This window comes from Pseudomyrmex gracilis, unplaced genomic scaffold (assembly GCF_002006095.1).
Source record: "Pseudomyrmex gracilis isolate BER0280 unplaced genomic scaffold, ASM200609v1 scaffold_30, whole genome shotgun sequence".
Taxonomy (NCBI): Eukaryota; Metazoa; Arthropoda; class Insecta; order Hymenoptera; family Formicidae; genus Pseudomyrmex; species Pseudomyrmex gracilis.
In genome coordinates, this window is record NW_018020614.1 from 766,910 (window position 1) to 784,491 (window position 17,582).

Here is a 17,582-nt window from a genome sequence, read left to right on the forward strand (position 1 = left end):
AATGAGATTCCGCGTTTTGTCGCAAATCGGTTAAATTGTCACGATCGTTCGTCGTCAAGATGCTTTCCCGAGTAACAGAACGTGAATTTCTTCAAACGTTCTAACCATTTGCGTTTCGAGCTCAAGAACCGACAGAACGTCCATTTTATATTGAATTTGATTTCCGCGTTTATGACGAGATTGAGTGCATTTTATACGTGCACAATTGTAGAAAAAAGATTGTAACTATATTTTAAACGTATTCGATCAATGTTCTATTCTCAAATTTGCGAAATGCACAAAGCTACTGTAAGCTCTATGTGTGAAAGTCGCGAAAATTAGAATAACGAATGCGAATCGATTTACTCCTGTGCACAAAACAAAACAAAAGGTGACTCCGCAAAGTCACCCCCGGGGATTCGTACGTACGCGCGGAATGCAAATGGTTTTGTTGTAAAATAAAATTGCTCGGACTCGCGACTTCCCCCCTGGCACCTTTCAGTCGTAAATACTTGGAGTCTGTCCAGTCAAACAATCGTCTATATTGATGTCATTTTTCGATAACTGTCTAATCAATATATCGACTCGAGGATGAAGCTGCAGACGACTGCGCATTGTTTTCGTGTAGTTTCGCTGCGAACCTTATTATTGTCGCTCGCGGCATTCCACGAGAAATGTTCCTAAAAAGTTTGTAACATATCGTAACACACACGCACACATATACACACACACAAACACACACGTATACATGCACGAGCATACACAATATTATATATATATATATAATACGCACACATACACGTGAACATAACGAAGATATAAGACACGTGTGGAAATGCGTTAACTTGTAAAACGCGCGACAAAGCGCGCGATATTGACGTACGCATCACACTGTGTCGAGGACAAGAATTAAAAGTTAAGTGGAAATGCATACCGGACGAGCATAACATAGTTTTAAGCAAGGGTCACGTATTGTACGTATGTGTTGTACATAGCCTAAATAAAAATTACATTTAAAATTACCCTTTCTCTTTTCCCTATTGCACGGCAAAAATAAATTAACAAAGAAAAAGAGTTAAATCTCTATGCCACAATTACAGATTTAAACTGCATTTTTTGTTTTTTTTTTTTTTAATTTAAAAAAACTAAAATTTATTTTTTAATATCAACGATTTGGTGGTTTTTACATAGACGTCTTTGTGCACAAAAAAAATTTTGTCGTGCATGTTAATTCCGATTTCATGCTTTTTAAACTAAAAGATTACTTGCAGTCTTATTCGAGTTTAAAACATTTTTTGCAAAAAATCGAATAAAACGAGTATCTCATGTTATGCTTGAACTTTATTCAAAAATATGAAATATATTTAAACAAGTTTGTACACACACAACACACACGCACACACACATACGCACACGCGCACGCGCACAGGTTTTACATACACGTTTGAAAATAAATGAAAAACGCTCGAAAGTTTTCAGCTGTGAGGCAGTTAAATTGTGTAAAGTCGATTCAATCAGTTTGTTCTCAGAAAAAAATTTAACAAAATCTGCTTTCTTATTCCATAACTTATACGATAATTCTACATCATTGCGCAATCACTTGTCTGTGCAAGAACGACGCACGCGTTTATGTCCCTGTAGAACATGGAGAAAAATTACAGAACAAGTCCGCTGAGGCCTCATCATCGATTAATACTAATTTGACTGTACATTCTTGTGCAGCATATGCAGAACTTATGGTTCATCATGTGAAATTAAATTCTGTAATCGCGAGCAAGACACTGCTCGCTCGATGATAAAGGATAAGTCGCTTCGAAACAGATTATTCACTCGAACTACATTAAGTTCATGCCTTTTTTTGGCGTTTGAAAATACAATTTGTAATTCTGACTAAAAAAAAAAAAGTAAATAAACATAACATACTTTTTAAAATTAACCAAATGTCATCGATATTCATGGTTGCACATTTCAACAAAAAATAAAAATAGACTAGAGGAAAATAGCTAATCAGAAAACTGCGTATCAAACGACGAATCACTTATTTTGGCAAAGTGATTTTACAGAATTGTCGTTTCAATAAGAATTTATAAATCATTATCTACTTCAGAGTTTTAAATATACTTGTCCGGTTTCAACAACAGAGTTACAGAATTCTTCTGTACTAGTATACCAGAAGTACATCCGTAAACTTGATATCTTGCTTTCTTCCAAGGCACACTACACAGAAGTTAGACACAAAAAATGTCACAAGTGGAAATTTTATCTTGATTCCGTTTAAGATCACCTCCAATTGGACGAAATATCGCGATTAGAGAGACGGATACATACATCTTTCTGAACTTACTTTTTTATATGTGTCAAGAGTTTACATGATTTCCGTCTTTCGACTACTCAAACTTTTCTTGATCAACGCCCAATCCTCCAATATATCCGCATCGTTAAGCATGTAAACAATGTAAGGACCTACTACGGAAACAGCTCGTCTCCTCTCGGAATGATTTCTGCGTCTTCTTCCGGTTGTGTTGAGCCACAAATCCGCGTGAATGTCTATATTATTTCTATCCTCTTCCAAACGGCGAATCTTCTCCTGGAGATCGTTATGAATGCAGTCCCAGATCAGTTCTTTCTCGCTCTCGAAATTTTGCAAAGCAGCTTGCTCTTCCGCCAGAAATTTGTTCTGAATATTTTGCAATCTGTATTGCTTCAATATTCCAGCCACTTCCGTTTTTGTCTTCATGCTTTCCTTCAGTTGTTCCAACGGTATTAGATACTCTTCAGATTTCCCAACACGAACCTCTCCAAGTTTTGTGTCCACTTGCGTTATTCTCTCTCGATACAATCTGGAAAAATAATAACACGCAAAAATGAAGTTAAATTGTGTAGAATTCTGTGAAATCCTCTTTTACATGCAATTATATACTTTTCAAATCTTGCTACGCGAGCAAATTTAACTTAGCATTTTATGTTTCATTGACAAAAAAAAAAGTACACTCACTGTTCCTTTAGAAGAGTAAACTGTCGTTCCAAATCCAAGAGATTTTCCATACATTCGTTGCGTCTTCTTTCACACTCGTCCTCATCCATTTCTGAGGAATCATCGCTGTCAGTATGCTCCGCACTACTGTCGCACGAAGCAGAGCTTTGGTTGCTCTCATTACTGTCATGCGACATCTCCTCTCCTTCTGGTTCGGAGTCGTCCTTAACGCTCGGCATTTTGCCTGCAACAAATTTATCCATTTATTTAAAAAAGTTTTTTTTTTGCCGTAACGAATGCCATCTATACATGTGTGCACACAATACAGAAAGATAAACATGTAAACAAAAAAACATCACATAACCTATAATACAACAATACAAATGTCAATATGTTGCTCACACAAGATTGCAGTAAAAATTACGCGCGAAAACTTTTATTAATGTAAAATTAACTGAACACTTAAAAAAACTATAGATTTTCAAAAACTTTTTGTAATTTTAATAGACTCCCATGAAGCAGGTTCAAAATTCACGAATTCACTTTGAAGCTTCTATCAAACAAGTTTCTGCAATCACAATGCTACAGGTAATCTAATTTTCTTTAAACAATTCTCACAATATGCATGTATTTGACAGATATTTTGACAAGATTTATTGTGTACTCACTGTACTTCATCGTGTGTTTTTCTTTTCACCAGTAGACGAATTACGAACTGAGAAAAGTCTGAGAGCGATTGTAAACAAATGTTTTTACGTGTTTGTCTCTAGCGCTACGATGCGCGCGATTTGTGAACTATCACGCCAATTACAACCCGGTAGATAAACGCGTAACGACAGCCAATCAGCATTTTCGCTTTTATAAAAAAGCAAAAGTATTGATTTGGCTATTGTCATCCCTATCAGAAAGAAGACTGACGTAAGAAAATATGTAATCACTTTTCCGCTCCGTAAACAGCTAGCGCGTCACCACGGGTGGTGCACATTGAAACTACTATAATCCTACCAGAAAAAACGTGTGCAATAATATGAAAAAACATAATTCATCGCTGTACTAGTTTAATAATAATTATTGTTTATCTAAAATAGAAGTTGAAATTTACGCGTTCACTCATATATATTATATATAATATATTTTGCTAAAGTTCGATGATCTTTGACGCAAGGTCAATGACCTTTGACGAGAGGTCAATGAACTTTGACGAGAGGTCAACGACCTTTGACGAGGTCAATGAACTTTGATGAGAGGTCAATGAACTTTGACGAGAGGTCAATGACCTTACTTTAGTCGCGTTTTTAAAAACACAAAAGTTCAGTCACGTGATTGTAGTTACGTATTGTCTTTACTTTTTTCTGTCACTATTTTTCGAGTTTAATTTTCATGCGTTATGTTTGACATCTCTCATATGGATTACATTACATTATATGGTTTGTAATACATATATACTAGCTGTTATCGTGTTGACAGGCTGTGTTCACTGACACAACACGTCAAAATAAAAATAACAATAGCGTGCGCGTAGCGCACGCCTGTGTTGTGCTAGTGTATAAAAAATTGTAAAATAAAACTTGAAAAAATATAATATATTGAAAATACACTGATAAAGAATTGCAATAAACCAGAGTAATAAGTATCCTTCTTGGAATTGTAATTTTTTTCAGACATATATATTTGTGTACCGATAAAACACTTTTGTACAATATACATGTTTTTTGTGTATTTTGTATCTATGCGTACGATATATACGTAATGTTTTTAAGAAAATAAAATAAAATAAAATTTTTAAAGCAAAGAGCAGCAAATGATGATGATGTAAAAGGAGATGATACCTGACTACACTCCATGAATTCTGATGCTGCTTGCTAAAATAATATTCTTTTCTTGACTATCGCATTCTTTTCTTGTATATCACATTTATATTGGGTGGAAAGTTGCAATGTTTTTTTTTTTACCCTTTTCTGTTTTCTTTTCTCATCTTTTCATCACGAGACCGGTCATTTTAAATTCCAAAAAAAAAAAATCAAATCCACGATCGCGAATATACTCTCACACACTTGAAGAAGGTGATCATTTAAACTCGTGCACATAGCACAGAATAGAACCGCACGCTGTGGACATAGCGTATCGACGTGTCGCTCGTGGACATGGCTGCGTAGTTTCAATGTGCACCACCCGTGGACAAGCGCTAGTTTACGGGACGGAAAAGTGATTACATATTTTCTTATGGGCTTGGCCGCTCTCAGGCTTCTCTCTGGTAAGAGCTTTTACGAGTTTTGGAACACCGCGCATATATCGATTCTTATACTTCGAGAATAATATCGCATTTCGATTCTCGATTTGGCGGGCAGTTGCGACTCTGTTGCGTCATGGCGGACGCGCGCGAGAACACGTGCGGACGGTGTCTGATTATTATCATCTCGCGCGCGAATGTCAGCGTTGAGCGTTAACAGAGACGAGTAAGTAGCCACCCGCGGATACTCGAAAGTACAGGTCGAGTCGAGCGGCATCCCGAAAGTTTGCCGAACACAAATTTCGGATATCCATATTTTCGTACATACTTTTGTGGCTGCAAAAAATATCAATTTCGCGATGCAGCGAATGGGAAAAAGTAACTCGCAACAAAAAAAAGTCGAACATCGAGATAAGAAAGGATTCTTCGTACACAATGCAAAAAGTACATATATATATTATATATTTTGATATATATAATACTCCATCGGATACAATAATACATCTGGATCTTTTTGTATGGAACAAACAGATAGACAATGCAACATTCGCATATAACTGTAAGGTTTTTTCTTTATACTAGCATTTATATATTTTTTTCATATATATATATATATACTTATATCGTAATATATTATTTCTCATGTGCTTCCTGCGCGTTTCATGAAGACTTTCGGTTACATAGGTCTTTCGGTATCTGCGAGAAAAGAAGGGCGCGGTTTTGTGCATTAACTGTAATTCTGTACGAAATTATTATTAGTTTTTTTTTTTTTTTTTTTGCGTTTTTATATTTTCTTTTCAAACTTCGCACGTGGCACGAGCGTGTGGATAAAATGCGTCGCGCGTTTCCTTCTCCTCATAGACCTCACTTCGAAATAAAATACAAGTGCCCAAAATATCCCAAGAGGACGTTGACAGGCATACAAAAATGTCTCTGTAATTAGTTCGTACGTTGTGTCAATTCAAAAGACAAATCTCAAAAGTCTCTTTTCTACGACAGCGAAGGAATATGTGTCCGTGCTTTTTGTATTAAAATAATTTTGTGAGAAATCTTCTTCAACATCAGATAAAATTTTCGTCTAACGATTAGATTATTACTCATTGCGAGTGTGTTGGCCTTCTGAAAAGAGAAGAAAGAAAGACTAACGTCCTCTTTTTATTTATCTTTCAATTATTACTCTTCAAATGTTCTTCTGCCAATTCTTATTTTATTGTTTTTTTTTTTTTTTTGTTTGAAAAAGCTGTTGGTCTTCAATATTTTGATGTTTGTATTTGATGCCCGGCAAAGTCCCTAAGTTATATTTCGGGAGTGGGGAAAAAAGTCTCTTCGCCTAATGTGGTCCGCGATCTTCTCATGCGACACAGCTTTATATATACACAGACTCTTAATATTCATTTCATGCAACATTTATCGCGGCGCAATCGCGGTTCGCCGGCGGGGAAAGTAAGTCGAGGGCTCTGGTGAACGACTTTCGTGATGTTCGCCGATATCGCGACTGGAGTAAAAAACCGAGAAATGCAAATTAACGCCAGGGTAAATGCACCGCTAAGTGACCACTTAAGGTATATCGTTTCGATTGATCTTATCGCCGAGTGAAAATAATATTTTTATTATTACGCGCTCGGTTACCTCGTCGCTCGATCGATTAAAGCTCGGAGCTTTCGAGATCGATATCGAGGCGAAAGCTGGTTAATGACATCGTATATACGTCACTTAACAATTTCGCGATACACGCCTTTCTATTTACACGTGCGTTTGATTTTACATCTCAAGAATCCTATAACTTGTTCTTAATTTGTTAATTAAATTGAATAAAATTCAATTGGATTGAATTCAAATTAATTACAAAGAAACGTTAGCGACAATCGCAATACTTATTCTCTTTCATATAAAACGTGCAGTCGTTGATTTTGTTCCCAAGTAGTTTTCATACGTACTCGGTATTAAAATAAATCATCGAATCTCGATGAGAGACAGAGTGAAAAACGTCGCGAACCGCGGGTGCGTTATAATTATTTTACCTAATTTGTCAATCGAGTTTAACGTCTCGGTGGAATATGAGGGTGCGTTCACATGAGATACGCGCGTACAATTACTCGTTTGACAATTTTAGGTTTTTTTTTTTTTTTTTTTTAAATACTTACGATCAACGCTTTTCAGTGCAACGCACCCTCTTACATGATTCCGCTTATTTTCCGTTTTTCTTTCTATTGAACACACGCACTCTTTCTCTCTGAGGTACACACACGTTCTTCCTCTGTTCTTGACAAAACGACGACCGCGAAACGTGACACGAGTCAAACGTGGCTCGCGTCGATCGGAAGTTTATCGTGTTACGTACACTTTTAGCACAACGTGTTTCGAATACGTCGAATACGTCGAATACATTGCATTGAAAGAAACGACACCAATTTATAACAAATATATATGGCGTTTTATAAATGTATTTGAAGCAAGCACGACACAGCAAAGACTTTCTATTGAAAATGTTAAGAGACCGATACGAGCCAATACTAACGACAATCAATTTATTTATTTGTTTTTACATTAATATTAATCCACACGACCATTCTGTTGTTATTATTAGCTCCGTATTGGTTTTGTAAACATTTTAATTATTTTTCTTACAAGGTGAAATAAATTTTCTACACAGACTTTCTTTCTGTTAGACGCTTCTCGCATTAATATTTAGCGCCTTTTTCTACGATAAATTTTAATAATAAATTGCGTCGCGTGTGTAGAGCGAATGATAATTTAATTCGGGTTCAAGAGATGTGGAAAATGGCCATTTATTTGCGCTCAACGTGTGCTTGAAGTATAGATTCGAAAAAAAAAACACTCGCTGTGTCGTGTCTCCGCCGTAAAATCGATTTCGCGACACGCTCTCTCTCTCTCTCTCTCTCTCTCTCTCTCTCTCTCTCTTTTTTGTTATTTATCGTCCCGCTGAAAGTTTCTACGTGCGCGACGGTTAGTTTGATCATTTGTGAGGTTTGACAAAGTTAATGACATTAACAGAGAGAGGAAAGAGAGATAGAGGGAAAGAGAGAGAGAGAGAGATCGAGCCAATGTAACGCGCCGTAATAAAAGGGAGCGGACCGCTAAACACATCAACAAAGAAAATCTATCTTTTGTCGTCGTTTGTTTTTCTGCCGTGCAATTTATCTTCGTCCTGCGACGAAGTATTAATGATCGCGATTAAAGAAGAACGCAAGAGAACAAGTAGGTCGTTATTCTTAGTTCTCTATCTTTCGATGCAAAATACTCGGAGCGAGTTTCTTCTAGAGAGACGAATGTCTGAGACGCTAGGTAACTCGGTTTTAAATATCATCCCCAGGGAATTTTCATTCCCCGTGTCTTGAAAATGTATAATTCGGTGACAAAATAGCATTTCTTAAAAACGCGCGTTAACAAACCGCATCTCTCTTTCTTTCTCTATCTCTTTCTTTAACCGAGATAATAAATGTCAAAGTTGTCTTAAAAATTTTAACAGTCTTTAAACGCAAAAATTAATTTTACTTCTTTTTATTAAGTCGATAAAGAAATAATTGCGATAAAAGAGAGAGACGGGATCTAATAAATTATTAGCAATACGTTTCGCACGTTTGAAAAACGTTTTTCTTGTCATGTCCCGCAGTCGTTAACGTGCGTGTCGAATCTTTTTGTCAAGGATATGTACGATTTCCCGTAGAGAGATCAACGTAAATCAAATCACTCGGACCTCAGAGAGTAACACAGATAGATAAATATGGCGAGGAAGATACAAAGAACGGAGGAGGGGCGCTTTTCTCTCCGCCCTTTCGAAACCTCCTAGGAAAATTGACATCGCGCGAAGGGCTGTTTTACCCTAACGTCCACACTTATTCCTATCTTACGTATACGAGTAAAAATTTATACAAGTTCTCCCTTTGACGGTCGAAGGGTTCTGTCGCTTTCCGCCACTAACGCAACGCAATGGCTTTTCACTTGACATTCGTTTCGTCGTGACAAAAAATAAAAAAAAAAAACAAGAGAATTGATTGAGAAAGCGTAACGGTTACGTTGCAATTTGTTTTTCTATGGTACGAGACTCAAGAATATTTTATACTTCTGTTTTTGAAAAGATGATGTGAAGGTAGACAACTGAAAATTATAAAATAACAAGTCGTCGAACGCGGTAAAATAAAATTAAAACTTAAAACAACTCAAAGACGAGAGACCAGTTCTATCCGGTTTCTCGAGCATTTTGTACGTAATTTAGTTGGTCTTCGTCATCATGACGATCGTTCGCCATAACAATTCGGTGATTGATTTCTGGTATATCAATAATTTCCGCTTGTCTCTCTCCGTTTTACGTGTCACCTGCAATCGCCGCGATCGATCTCGCGACGAGAACACGAACAAGGAGAACCATACAAGTCGCGTATGCTTTTATATTAAATATCGCTTTACCTCCATATAGCGAAACAAAAACAGAAGAGACTCCGAAAAGAGCTCGCAAACTTGTCTGTCTTCTTTTATCGACAACGCGATCTGTCAAGTATATATAATTTACATTAGCGAACATGTGCGTATAAAATTGATGAACAATATTTGTGATGTGATCGGCAGTTTCTTTCGGAAATATATCGCGACAGAGAAAAACTCTCGCATAATTGACGTACGCAAATTTTTGCCAATAACCAAATGATAGAAATTTTCATAAAAAAATTTCATTACGCAAAAATGCCTCTCGCGCACTTTTTTAAAACCACGCGAGATATTACAAGATGGCGGGGGCCTCTCCCTCTTGACGATAAACGAACAAACGTGTGTAATATCCGCATTTTTGCGAGCAACCGCGACCTCGTTCAAAGACAACGCGCGCATTTGCATACACTGGCGCGTTCCATTTCGCATTGCGGGGCTGATGTATCCCTGCGTGATACTTATGTAATCCAAGGTTCTCGCGCGGATAAAGGCAGCATCCGAGGCGTGTTGATCGGCCGGTGTTTGTGTCAATTATCGAGTGTCATGCACATTGGAAGGCAGACACGCGTGTGTGTAAATCGGTGAACGCGCGGAATCCGCGAGTGTCTGAATGCGGGTTGTTTGAAACACCGGCGTATCTTGCGTAAACTTCCGGTAACAATACATGTATATATAATATTTGGAAAATATCACGCGATTAAAATTGCGAATGATTCCGAAATATTCGCCTTTTTCGGCGCCCGGTGCGACGATGCAGTTGTAAATAATAATATCCGAACACGCACACACGTTTGCAATTCGTACAATATATATATATATATACAATACATATATATACACATATATTGACTAGTAATACTGTGTGATGGAGTATCGACATTCGGCTTAAAAAAGTGTAAAATTCATGGACGTGCTGATCTTTCAAATCAATTTTTGTACGTAGGACCGGGTTTGCGATTATTCAACGTTAAACGGCTTACAAATTTTTTTTTCATCAGTCCCCAAAAATTTTGAAAGTTTTTTTTAGAATTTAGAATTTTCATTATCTTCCCACTTTAAGCACGAGAGATTAATTAAAATTTGGCTTTTCATCCATACGCGAGAATCACACAACTAACAATGTAATATCGTACAATTATGATAAATAATATCTACTTTGTGCATAATGTTTACGTGTGCCTTTTATTTTGGATAGAAATACGTAAAAGGATTTTTCTAATGAAAACGCCCGCCCGCAGTTAATACAAAATTTTTATCCGGTTCGTTAGAATTTATTCAATTTACCACAAGCTGTGAAGCAAAAGAAGATATTTCAACTTAATTAATTAGCGAAATAAAAAAAATTGATGTCTGTGTATACAAAAAGGTTTTGACGGGAGAGAAAAAAATCCCGCACAAGAGAGGCGAGATTCGGAACGAACCATTTTTTCACTCACGTAAGATCTCAATTTATTGTTTACGAAGTAAATGTACGCGCGATATAATTGATGAACTGTATAAAGAGTCGCCGTTATATCTGTTAACGCATCAGCTTCGCAATAAACCGCAGAGGGAGTTAATAGAGTTCTTGCGTTCTTAATGGACCCTTAAAACGGCCGTGGTGATCATCTCACGAGAGTAGGTTGAAGTGGTCAGTCGGGGATCTCATTTTGCGTGTAATGGGTATCGTAATAAGGACCTTCATTCCTGTTTATCCCGCTCTCTCGTGGCGAAGTATATCATGTCGTTGACCAAAGTTACGTTGCAGCAATCCTCTTAAAAAGATCGCGATCCTCTCACGCGGAGAGGAGATAAGCTCTCAAGCTCTCTTTCCTGCAATTCTCCGCGTCTGATCAATAACGACACACGCGTCATATCGCGCTTTACTTCCGCCGAATATGTTTCGTGCGCGCGCGCACGAAAATATTTCGTCCATTAAAACTACTAAAAATCATGAGCTACAAAGTGAATTTCGTGCTTGCGTAAATAACTACTCTTCGGAGTAGAACAAAAATTAAATTAATTTGCAGTAAATAACAACTCTGGAATTTATTTATTCTCGTTGCAAGATATGTCTACTCGTTCAAAAAAAAAAAAAAAAAAAAAATCAAATAAATTTTAATGACAACGGTTGCTTTTCCCGATATAATTTTTTATATCGCGTTTCTTGCGGAATTACGCAAGTAATACGAGTGTATTTCCGATGGAGCAATAAATTCTCCGAATAAAAATAAAAATCGAAATATTTTTCTCACGCCACGAATTTCATAAATTTTTCTCGCAAACGCGAATTTGTATACATGCCGTATATATATATGTATATATCGTTTGCTTTTGTTATGTATAACGAGTTTTCATTCTGAGAATATTTTACACAAAGAGAATAAATATATACGTTAATTATAAAACTGGAGAGAGACGGATGTGTGAAAGCGACATTGCGTGAAAGATTAATTGTTCCTCTCTTGCGGGGGCACTTTATCGTGGAAGATCCGATCGAGATTGCGCCCGATAGTTTTCAGATAAACTTCAAATTAACGACTCGAACTTCGGTTTTCGCTTATACGCTCTTCGTTTCGGTGTAATTTCCGCGCGAAAAGAGACGAGTAGGATTGAATTCGGATTAAAGTCCACGTTTGCGAAAGTATTCTCGAGTTAAAAAAAAAAAAGAGGCACGTCCGAACTAATCACTGTTATATTCAATTTTCAATGTTTAGAAAAAATTTGTATTTTATATACCAATCGTCATTTTCGTTTTTACGAAATATAACAATATAAATATATGTATAATATGTAGATCACATATATAAATGATAAAACGACGTCTAAAAAGAGACTTTTCGACGTCTCGTCGCATATATAAGTGCATTCGCTCAAATAGAGATTACTTTTGCGCGCCTTGCGGCGTCAAAAATTCAATTAAGCAAAATCGATCGGGCGGAGAGTTCCCCTTCGATCGTCGGGAGAGTCGCGCAATTTCTTTCACTTCGCGTTGCGACGCGTTCCGCGAAGAAAAGTCCCGAAGGGATTAATTGGCGATTAATATCCGGATAATGACGAGACCCGCTCGAGGGGGAAAATATGATCGCTCAGGCCGGCGAGCGCGACAACGTAAACGCGCTCGCATGTGTCCGCGTTTTCTGGGAATTATTCGTCGTGAAACGGAGAGACGAGGGCTGGACGACGGTGCGGGAACGACGATTCCGTTTTGTCGTTGTCGTCGTCGTCGTCGTCTTCCGAAAACTCGGCAGCAACTGGCTGTTATTCCCATGTTCGAGTCGCGGGGAGAGCGAGCCGAGGGCGGTCGACATCTCGCAAGATTGATCGCTCGCGTGCCGGATCTTTTGCCTGACTAGGACGACTAGGACTTGGCCTTATCGCTCTGTTGTGCGTTGTCGATCTGTTGCGCGCCCTGCGCCTTGTCGAAGCCGTCGATCAGCGTCTCGATGATGAACTTGATCGTCAGCTTGTAAATGCTCTCCACGTTCTCCGAGTATCGGTGATCCAGCGTGCGCTCCACCGCATCCAGAAACGGTTTCTCGATTTTCTACAAGCAAGAGATACGACAAATTCGATTAGAGGAGATGAGAAAAAGCGATCGCTGGTTTTCTATTTTTGAAATGTGTGTGTTTCGAATGTCACTTAATCGCGAACGATTCGAATTATTCTCTGTTTCCTTGACACTCGAATTTATGAGAGAAAAAGAAAGAAAGAGAGAGAGAGAGAGAGAGAGAGAGAGATTTGAAATTATATTTTATAATCGTCCATGTGAAATATCCAAGAACTCAAATCCGTTTCCAATGGCATAGACGCGCACAATGCGAGCGACCTCGGCGATCGAATCGGCGATTGTGTTGCGATTTGGTCCGCGACTCGACAATGGGTTTTGTAGGATTGTCTAGCAAGGAATTATCAATTCTCTGTACAGTGACTAAGTCCACGGACCACGCGGCCCCGAAAGGAGGGCAAACCGGATTTGATTTCATGCCAAGAGATTGAACCGTGGATGAACATTTCGCGATGAGAATAAATGCGGCGCCCCGTGTGTGATGAGATATCCTGGTTAAACCTTTTTGGAGTTACTTCGTTTTTTTATTCGTTCGAGAAACATAAAAATCCAGAATTATAAGAAAAACTGCGAAACAAAGATCGAGATACAATCAAATAAGAAAATCGAGATATTCTCGGTCGCGATTAAATTTTCGAAAAATGTTACACAACGTATCGCAATTAATAATTTATAATTGCGAAGAGTTTGTCGCGTTTGATCTAACCTTGTCGTCATTTTTTCTTTCTTTTGGGAGACTATTAACCTTAAATAATAATTTTACTTAATCTAATTTTCCCGACCATTTTACACTTTAAAAAAAGTACTTTTGTATCTCTTTTGTATAATTTAAAAGTTATATTTCAGCTTTTGTTCATCTTTTTTTTCTCCAGCAATAAAAAAGCGATACGGAAAGAAAGGCTTTTTTTTCACGCGCACAAAGAAAGTTTCATTGCGATCGTCGAGAAAGTAAAACAAAACTAGCTCACATGGTTATGTGAGCATCGGAAAAATTTAGGTTTTTAGGTTTTCACCCAGCGTATCCGAATATCTTTTTTTTTTCTCTCTCTCTTTCGATTCTTTCTCTTTGACACATCGTACGATTTATTATTTTTCGTCGTCGCGCGTTTTTTTTTATCACTCTTTAAATTTCTCTTCTCTCGATACGCGTATTTATATTTTATATTAAATTGCATATATTTCATGTGCAGTGTTATATTCTCGTAATAGCGCAAAGATAAAATTGTGGATTTGCAATTTTGATCATGGAAAAAGTCAGAAGCCCCGGGTCTTTTTTTTAAATATAATTTCGACAAATGTATATTAAATTTGTTGATATTGGTAGCCTTTTGTTCAAACAAATACTGAGTTGAGAAAAATTCGAATGCAACACAAATTGCTCGATGATTCAATGTGCGTGCGATTATATTAACACAATCTGTTAGAAAAGTTTGCGCGCGTAATTTGTTTCAAAAAACTCGATATATATATATATATACTCGTCCGAATGTAGAATATCATGAAATTAACAAATATACAAATTGTACGAATCGTATACGGCTCTCTCTCTCTCTCTCTCTCTCTCTCTCCAGTCAACTACGAGAGAAATGATACCACCGGGAAGAGCCGAGGGTGTGCGAAATATTTTTAAAGTGTAAACATTGAAACTCGACAAATTATAAATTTAACGCGAATCAAGCAAAATCCGATATGGACCTTTGTAAATTAAATTTAAGTCGAATTATAATGTGTATTAATTAATTTGCTTCAAAACTATTTACTGATCTTGTTGTTTCTCTAATAGTTAAAATTATTATCTAATTAGTCAATTTTATTTCTCGGTCAAGAAATAAAAATTGTCAGATGCATCACGTATACGTTTTATACCATAAGGCCGACGCGGGATGACGTTGACGTTCAACGTCGGAACACCTACGTGTGTATCCTCGACGTTTTTTTTTTGCTTCAATCACAAGCGCAAATGCTGTTTCGCGCGCGCGCGTGTTGTTTAATTTTCTATTATTTGCTTCGCAACGTTCTCAATTTATATTCGCGTTACTCCCGCGAGTCGCGGACGTCGCGGGCGTTACTGATTATCGATTTTCGTGTTCTGCATTTGAAATATTTTCGAGCCAACGTGATCGTAAATAAAGTTATGAAATATTTACGAGTTCTCTATGAGCTACTGCCTGTACTTTCCTCTGTCGTCCAGAGGTAGCACGAATCAAATAACATAAACATTGCTGAAGAAACGAAAAAATATAAAAAACAAAGTTTTTTTTTTTAAGTAACGCGTGTGACAAACTTACACCGCGCATGTGTCTTGTACGTACTTGAAATGTGTAAAAATCCCCAGCTCGCAAGACGGGTAACTGAAATAGTTCACAAAAGTGTTTTCCAAAACTTTCCGCTTTACTCTCTTTGATTTACATGTTGCGAGAGATAAGCGCGTCACAAAGGAGAGAAAAAGAGAAAGAGAGAGAGAGAGAGAGAATGTTCACCGAAGAGATGCGAAACGTGTCTCCGGCGAGCGAGAAATTTCCTCTCATTTTCCTCGGTATTGTAAAGTAAACTACCAGTGTTGTGACAATTTCTATGACAATGCTTACGATATTCTAACTTCTTATATCCCTTCCTCCTTTCTCTTTCTCTCTGATATGTGCTCAAATAGCGAAGTTCGTGGTTTTTGAAAATGTGGGATTATTATTATCGCAGTTAGAAAATAAAAAGGTTCTCCGCGCGAAATAAAAAAATACGAAAATAAATTTCGCGAGAGTTTATCTTTGTGTTACGACAATTCGTTCTCTCTTCAGTTTTTATCGTATTTTTTCTTTACATCTTGTTCATACATTTATCTTCATTTTGCCGCTGATGTGAATGCCGATATAATTGAAAATATTGTGTCCCATATTACCTTTCCTCCTTCGCGTCATTACAATTTTCCTTCTCTCTTCGAGTTAATGGCCTGTAACTGGGACACGCGCGCACGTTGTTTTACGTGTTGACATGTGTCATTATTCGTGACCGAATATTATACAGGATACAAAAAAATGATGTATGTTTTCGAGGAATGGAAAACTCACCCAAAAATATTGCCGGTTAAAACCGGGTATCTTTGTGTGGGAGGCTCCGACCTGATGGAGATATGACAGAAACGTGTCCATGTCGTCCAGGCTCTTGATTCCCTCGTCGAGAGTAGTCATGACCGTTTTCGCGTGCTCGGCCAGTTCCATGCTCGACGACTGTTGCTCCTTCGTCTTGAGATCACGGAATTTCGTGAACATGTTCAACAACTCCGCGTTCTCCTCAAATAATCTGAAAGCGTAACGAACAAACAATAGTATTGTCGAAATAATTGCTCGACGACTGTTTTTTTTTCTTTTTTTGTTTTTTTTTTTACGTTGTGATACAACGAGATAATTTTCCCAAGACTTAAGAAAAAAAATTGAAAAATTTTTATCAACGATCGACTTGAAAAAATAATATTTTCCAAGATGACAATGTCATTTATATATTTATGTATTATTATTTTATTATGAATTGATTACAACAAGTTTCTTATAAGAAACGTCAACTCAGGTATGTTTTTGTGAAAGTCAAAAAGACTCGACAGGGCTTCTTCTCTTCGGAGATCGGAGACAGATGCCGAGCATTTTTGTCGAGCATCGGGACGCTCTGTCTGTTTTCCGCGGAAAGTCGTAAATCTCGAACTTAACTGTTCGGGGAGATTCGGGATAGATTCTTTCCATCTTGGTACTTTCACAACACTTTCTATAACACGCGAGAATCCCGCGGCGATTTTGACTTCACAAGAGAACCCACCGCAGTTTCGTCGAACCGCCTGACGCGTATAATTTTTCTCATGTAAACCACCAAACCGAGAAAGTCCCGAGGACAATATTTAGATAACACTCGTGAATTTTGATCTTCCCTGACGTTATAAAAGATACGAAACAATCTCTGGGAAAAGGCGCGCAATATATTCCAGTCCTTAGATCCCTACTTGAAGATCTTTATCTTCCGTCTCTTTTCTCGCAATAGATTTTTTTCTCTCTCTCTCTCTCTCGGCTTTGTGCGCAAAATCGAGTAAAAATCGTTGAAATTTTCTCTGCGAATCTTGCGCTCGTTGAAGGATTTCACGTAGGTCTCTCGTTAAAGCACGACAAAAATATTGTCGTTTCGCGGTAGCGGGTTGTCCTCAACCATTCATGAGATACCTCTTTGTACAACGAAGCATTCCAATCTCGCTCGTTGTCTATCCGGAGAAAAATGCGCCCGGAGGGAGGAATGCAAACTGTATTATTTTAGGTAATTATGCAGTTATACGGACTATTTTCCGATCTCAACAATTTTGACATATGTTATCAAGGTCACCTCNCTGAATAATAATATGAAGGTTTTATCCGTCGCTCATTGTTTATAAAAAA

At 37.6% G+C, this 17,582-nt stretch overlaps 2 protein-coding genes across 3 annotated transcripts in view; both read right to left on the reverse strand.

The window, feature by feature from the left end:
- Positions 1–1,364: 1,364 nt before the first annotated feature.
- Positions 1,365–3,696, reverse strand: LOC109852536 (breast cancer metastasis-suppressor 1-like protein). 2 transcript variants are annotated; one of them, XM_020423769.1, is made up of 4 exons: positions 3,622–3,696; positions 2,975–3,197; positions 2,324–2,819; positions 1,365–2,196 (listed from the first exon to the last, which is right to left on the reverse strand). In XM_020423769.1, the coding sequence occupies exons 1-3, from the start codon at positions 3,629–3,631 to the stop codon at positions 2,345–2,347; spliced, it is 708 nt and encodes a 235-aa protein (XP_020279358.1). In that variant the 5' UTR covers positions 3,632–3,696; the 3' UTR covers positions 1,365–2,196; positions 2,324–2,344. The 2 variants fall into 2 exon arrangements, with proteins under 2 accessions (XP_020279358.1, XP_020279357.1); XM_020423768.1 differs by having other exon boundaries at positions 1,365–2,819.
- Positions 3,697–5,942: 2,246 nt separating this feature from the next.
- LOC109852532 (neuroglobin-like) overlaps positions 5,943–17,582 on the reverse strand; it is a 28,818-nt gene continuing 17,178 nt past the window's right edge. The window contains exons 2-3 of the mRNA XM_020423759.1: positions 16,239–16,470; positions 5,943–13,155 (exon numbers count right to left, since the gene is read on the reverse strand). Of these exons, the coding sequence (XP_020279348.1) occupies positions 12,970–13,155; positions 16,239–16,470 (418 nt within the window). The 3' untranslated portion in view covers positions 5,943–12,969. The remainder of the gene's footprint in view (positions 13,156–16,238; positions 16,471–17,582) is intronic.

What these genes read in the sequence shown, in the direction of transcription:
- LOC109852536 (XM_020423769.1), bottom strand. An exon ending in TTTACTCTTCTAAAGGAACA is followed by an intron (nt 2,820 to 2,974) that starts GTGAGTGTACTT and finishes TTATTTTTCCAG; the next exon opens with ATTGTATCGAGAGAGAATAA.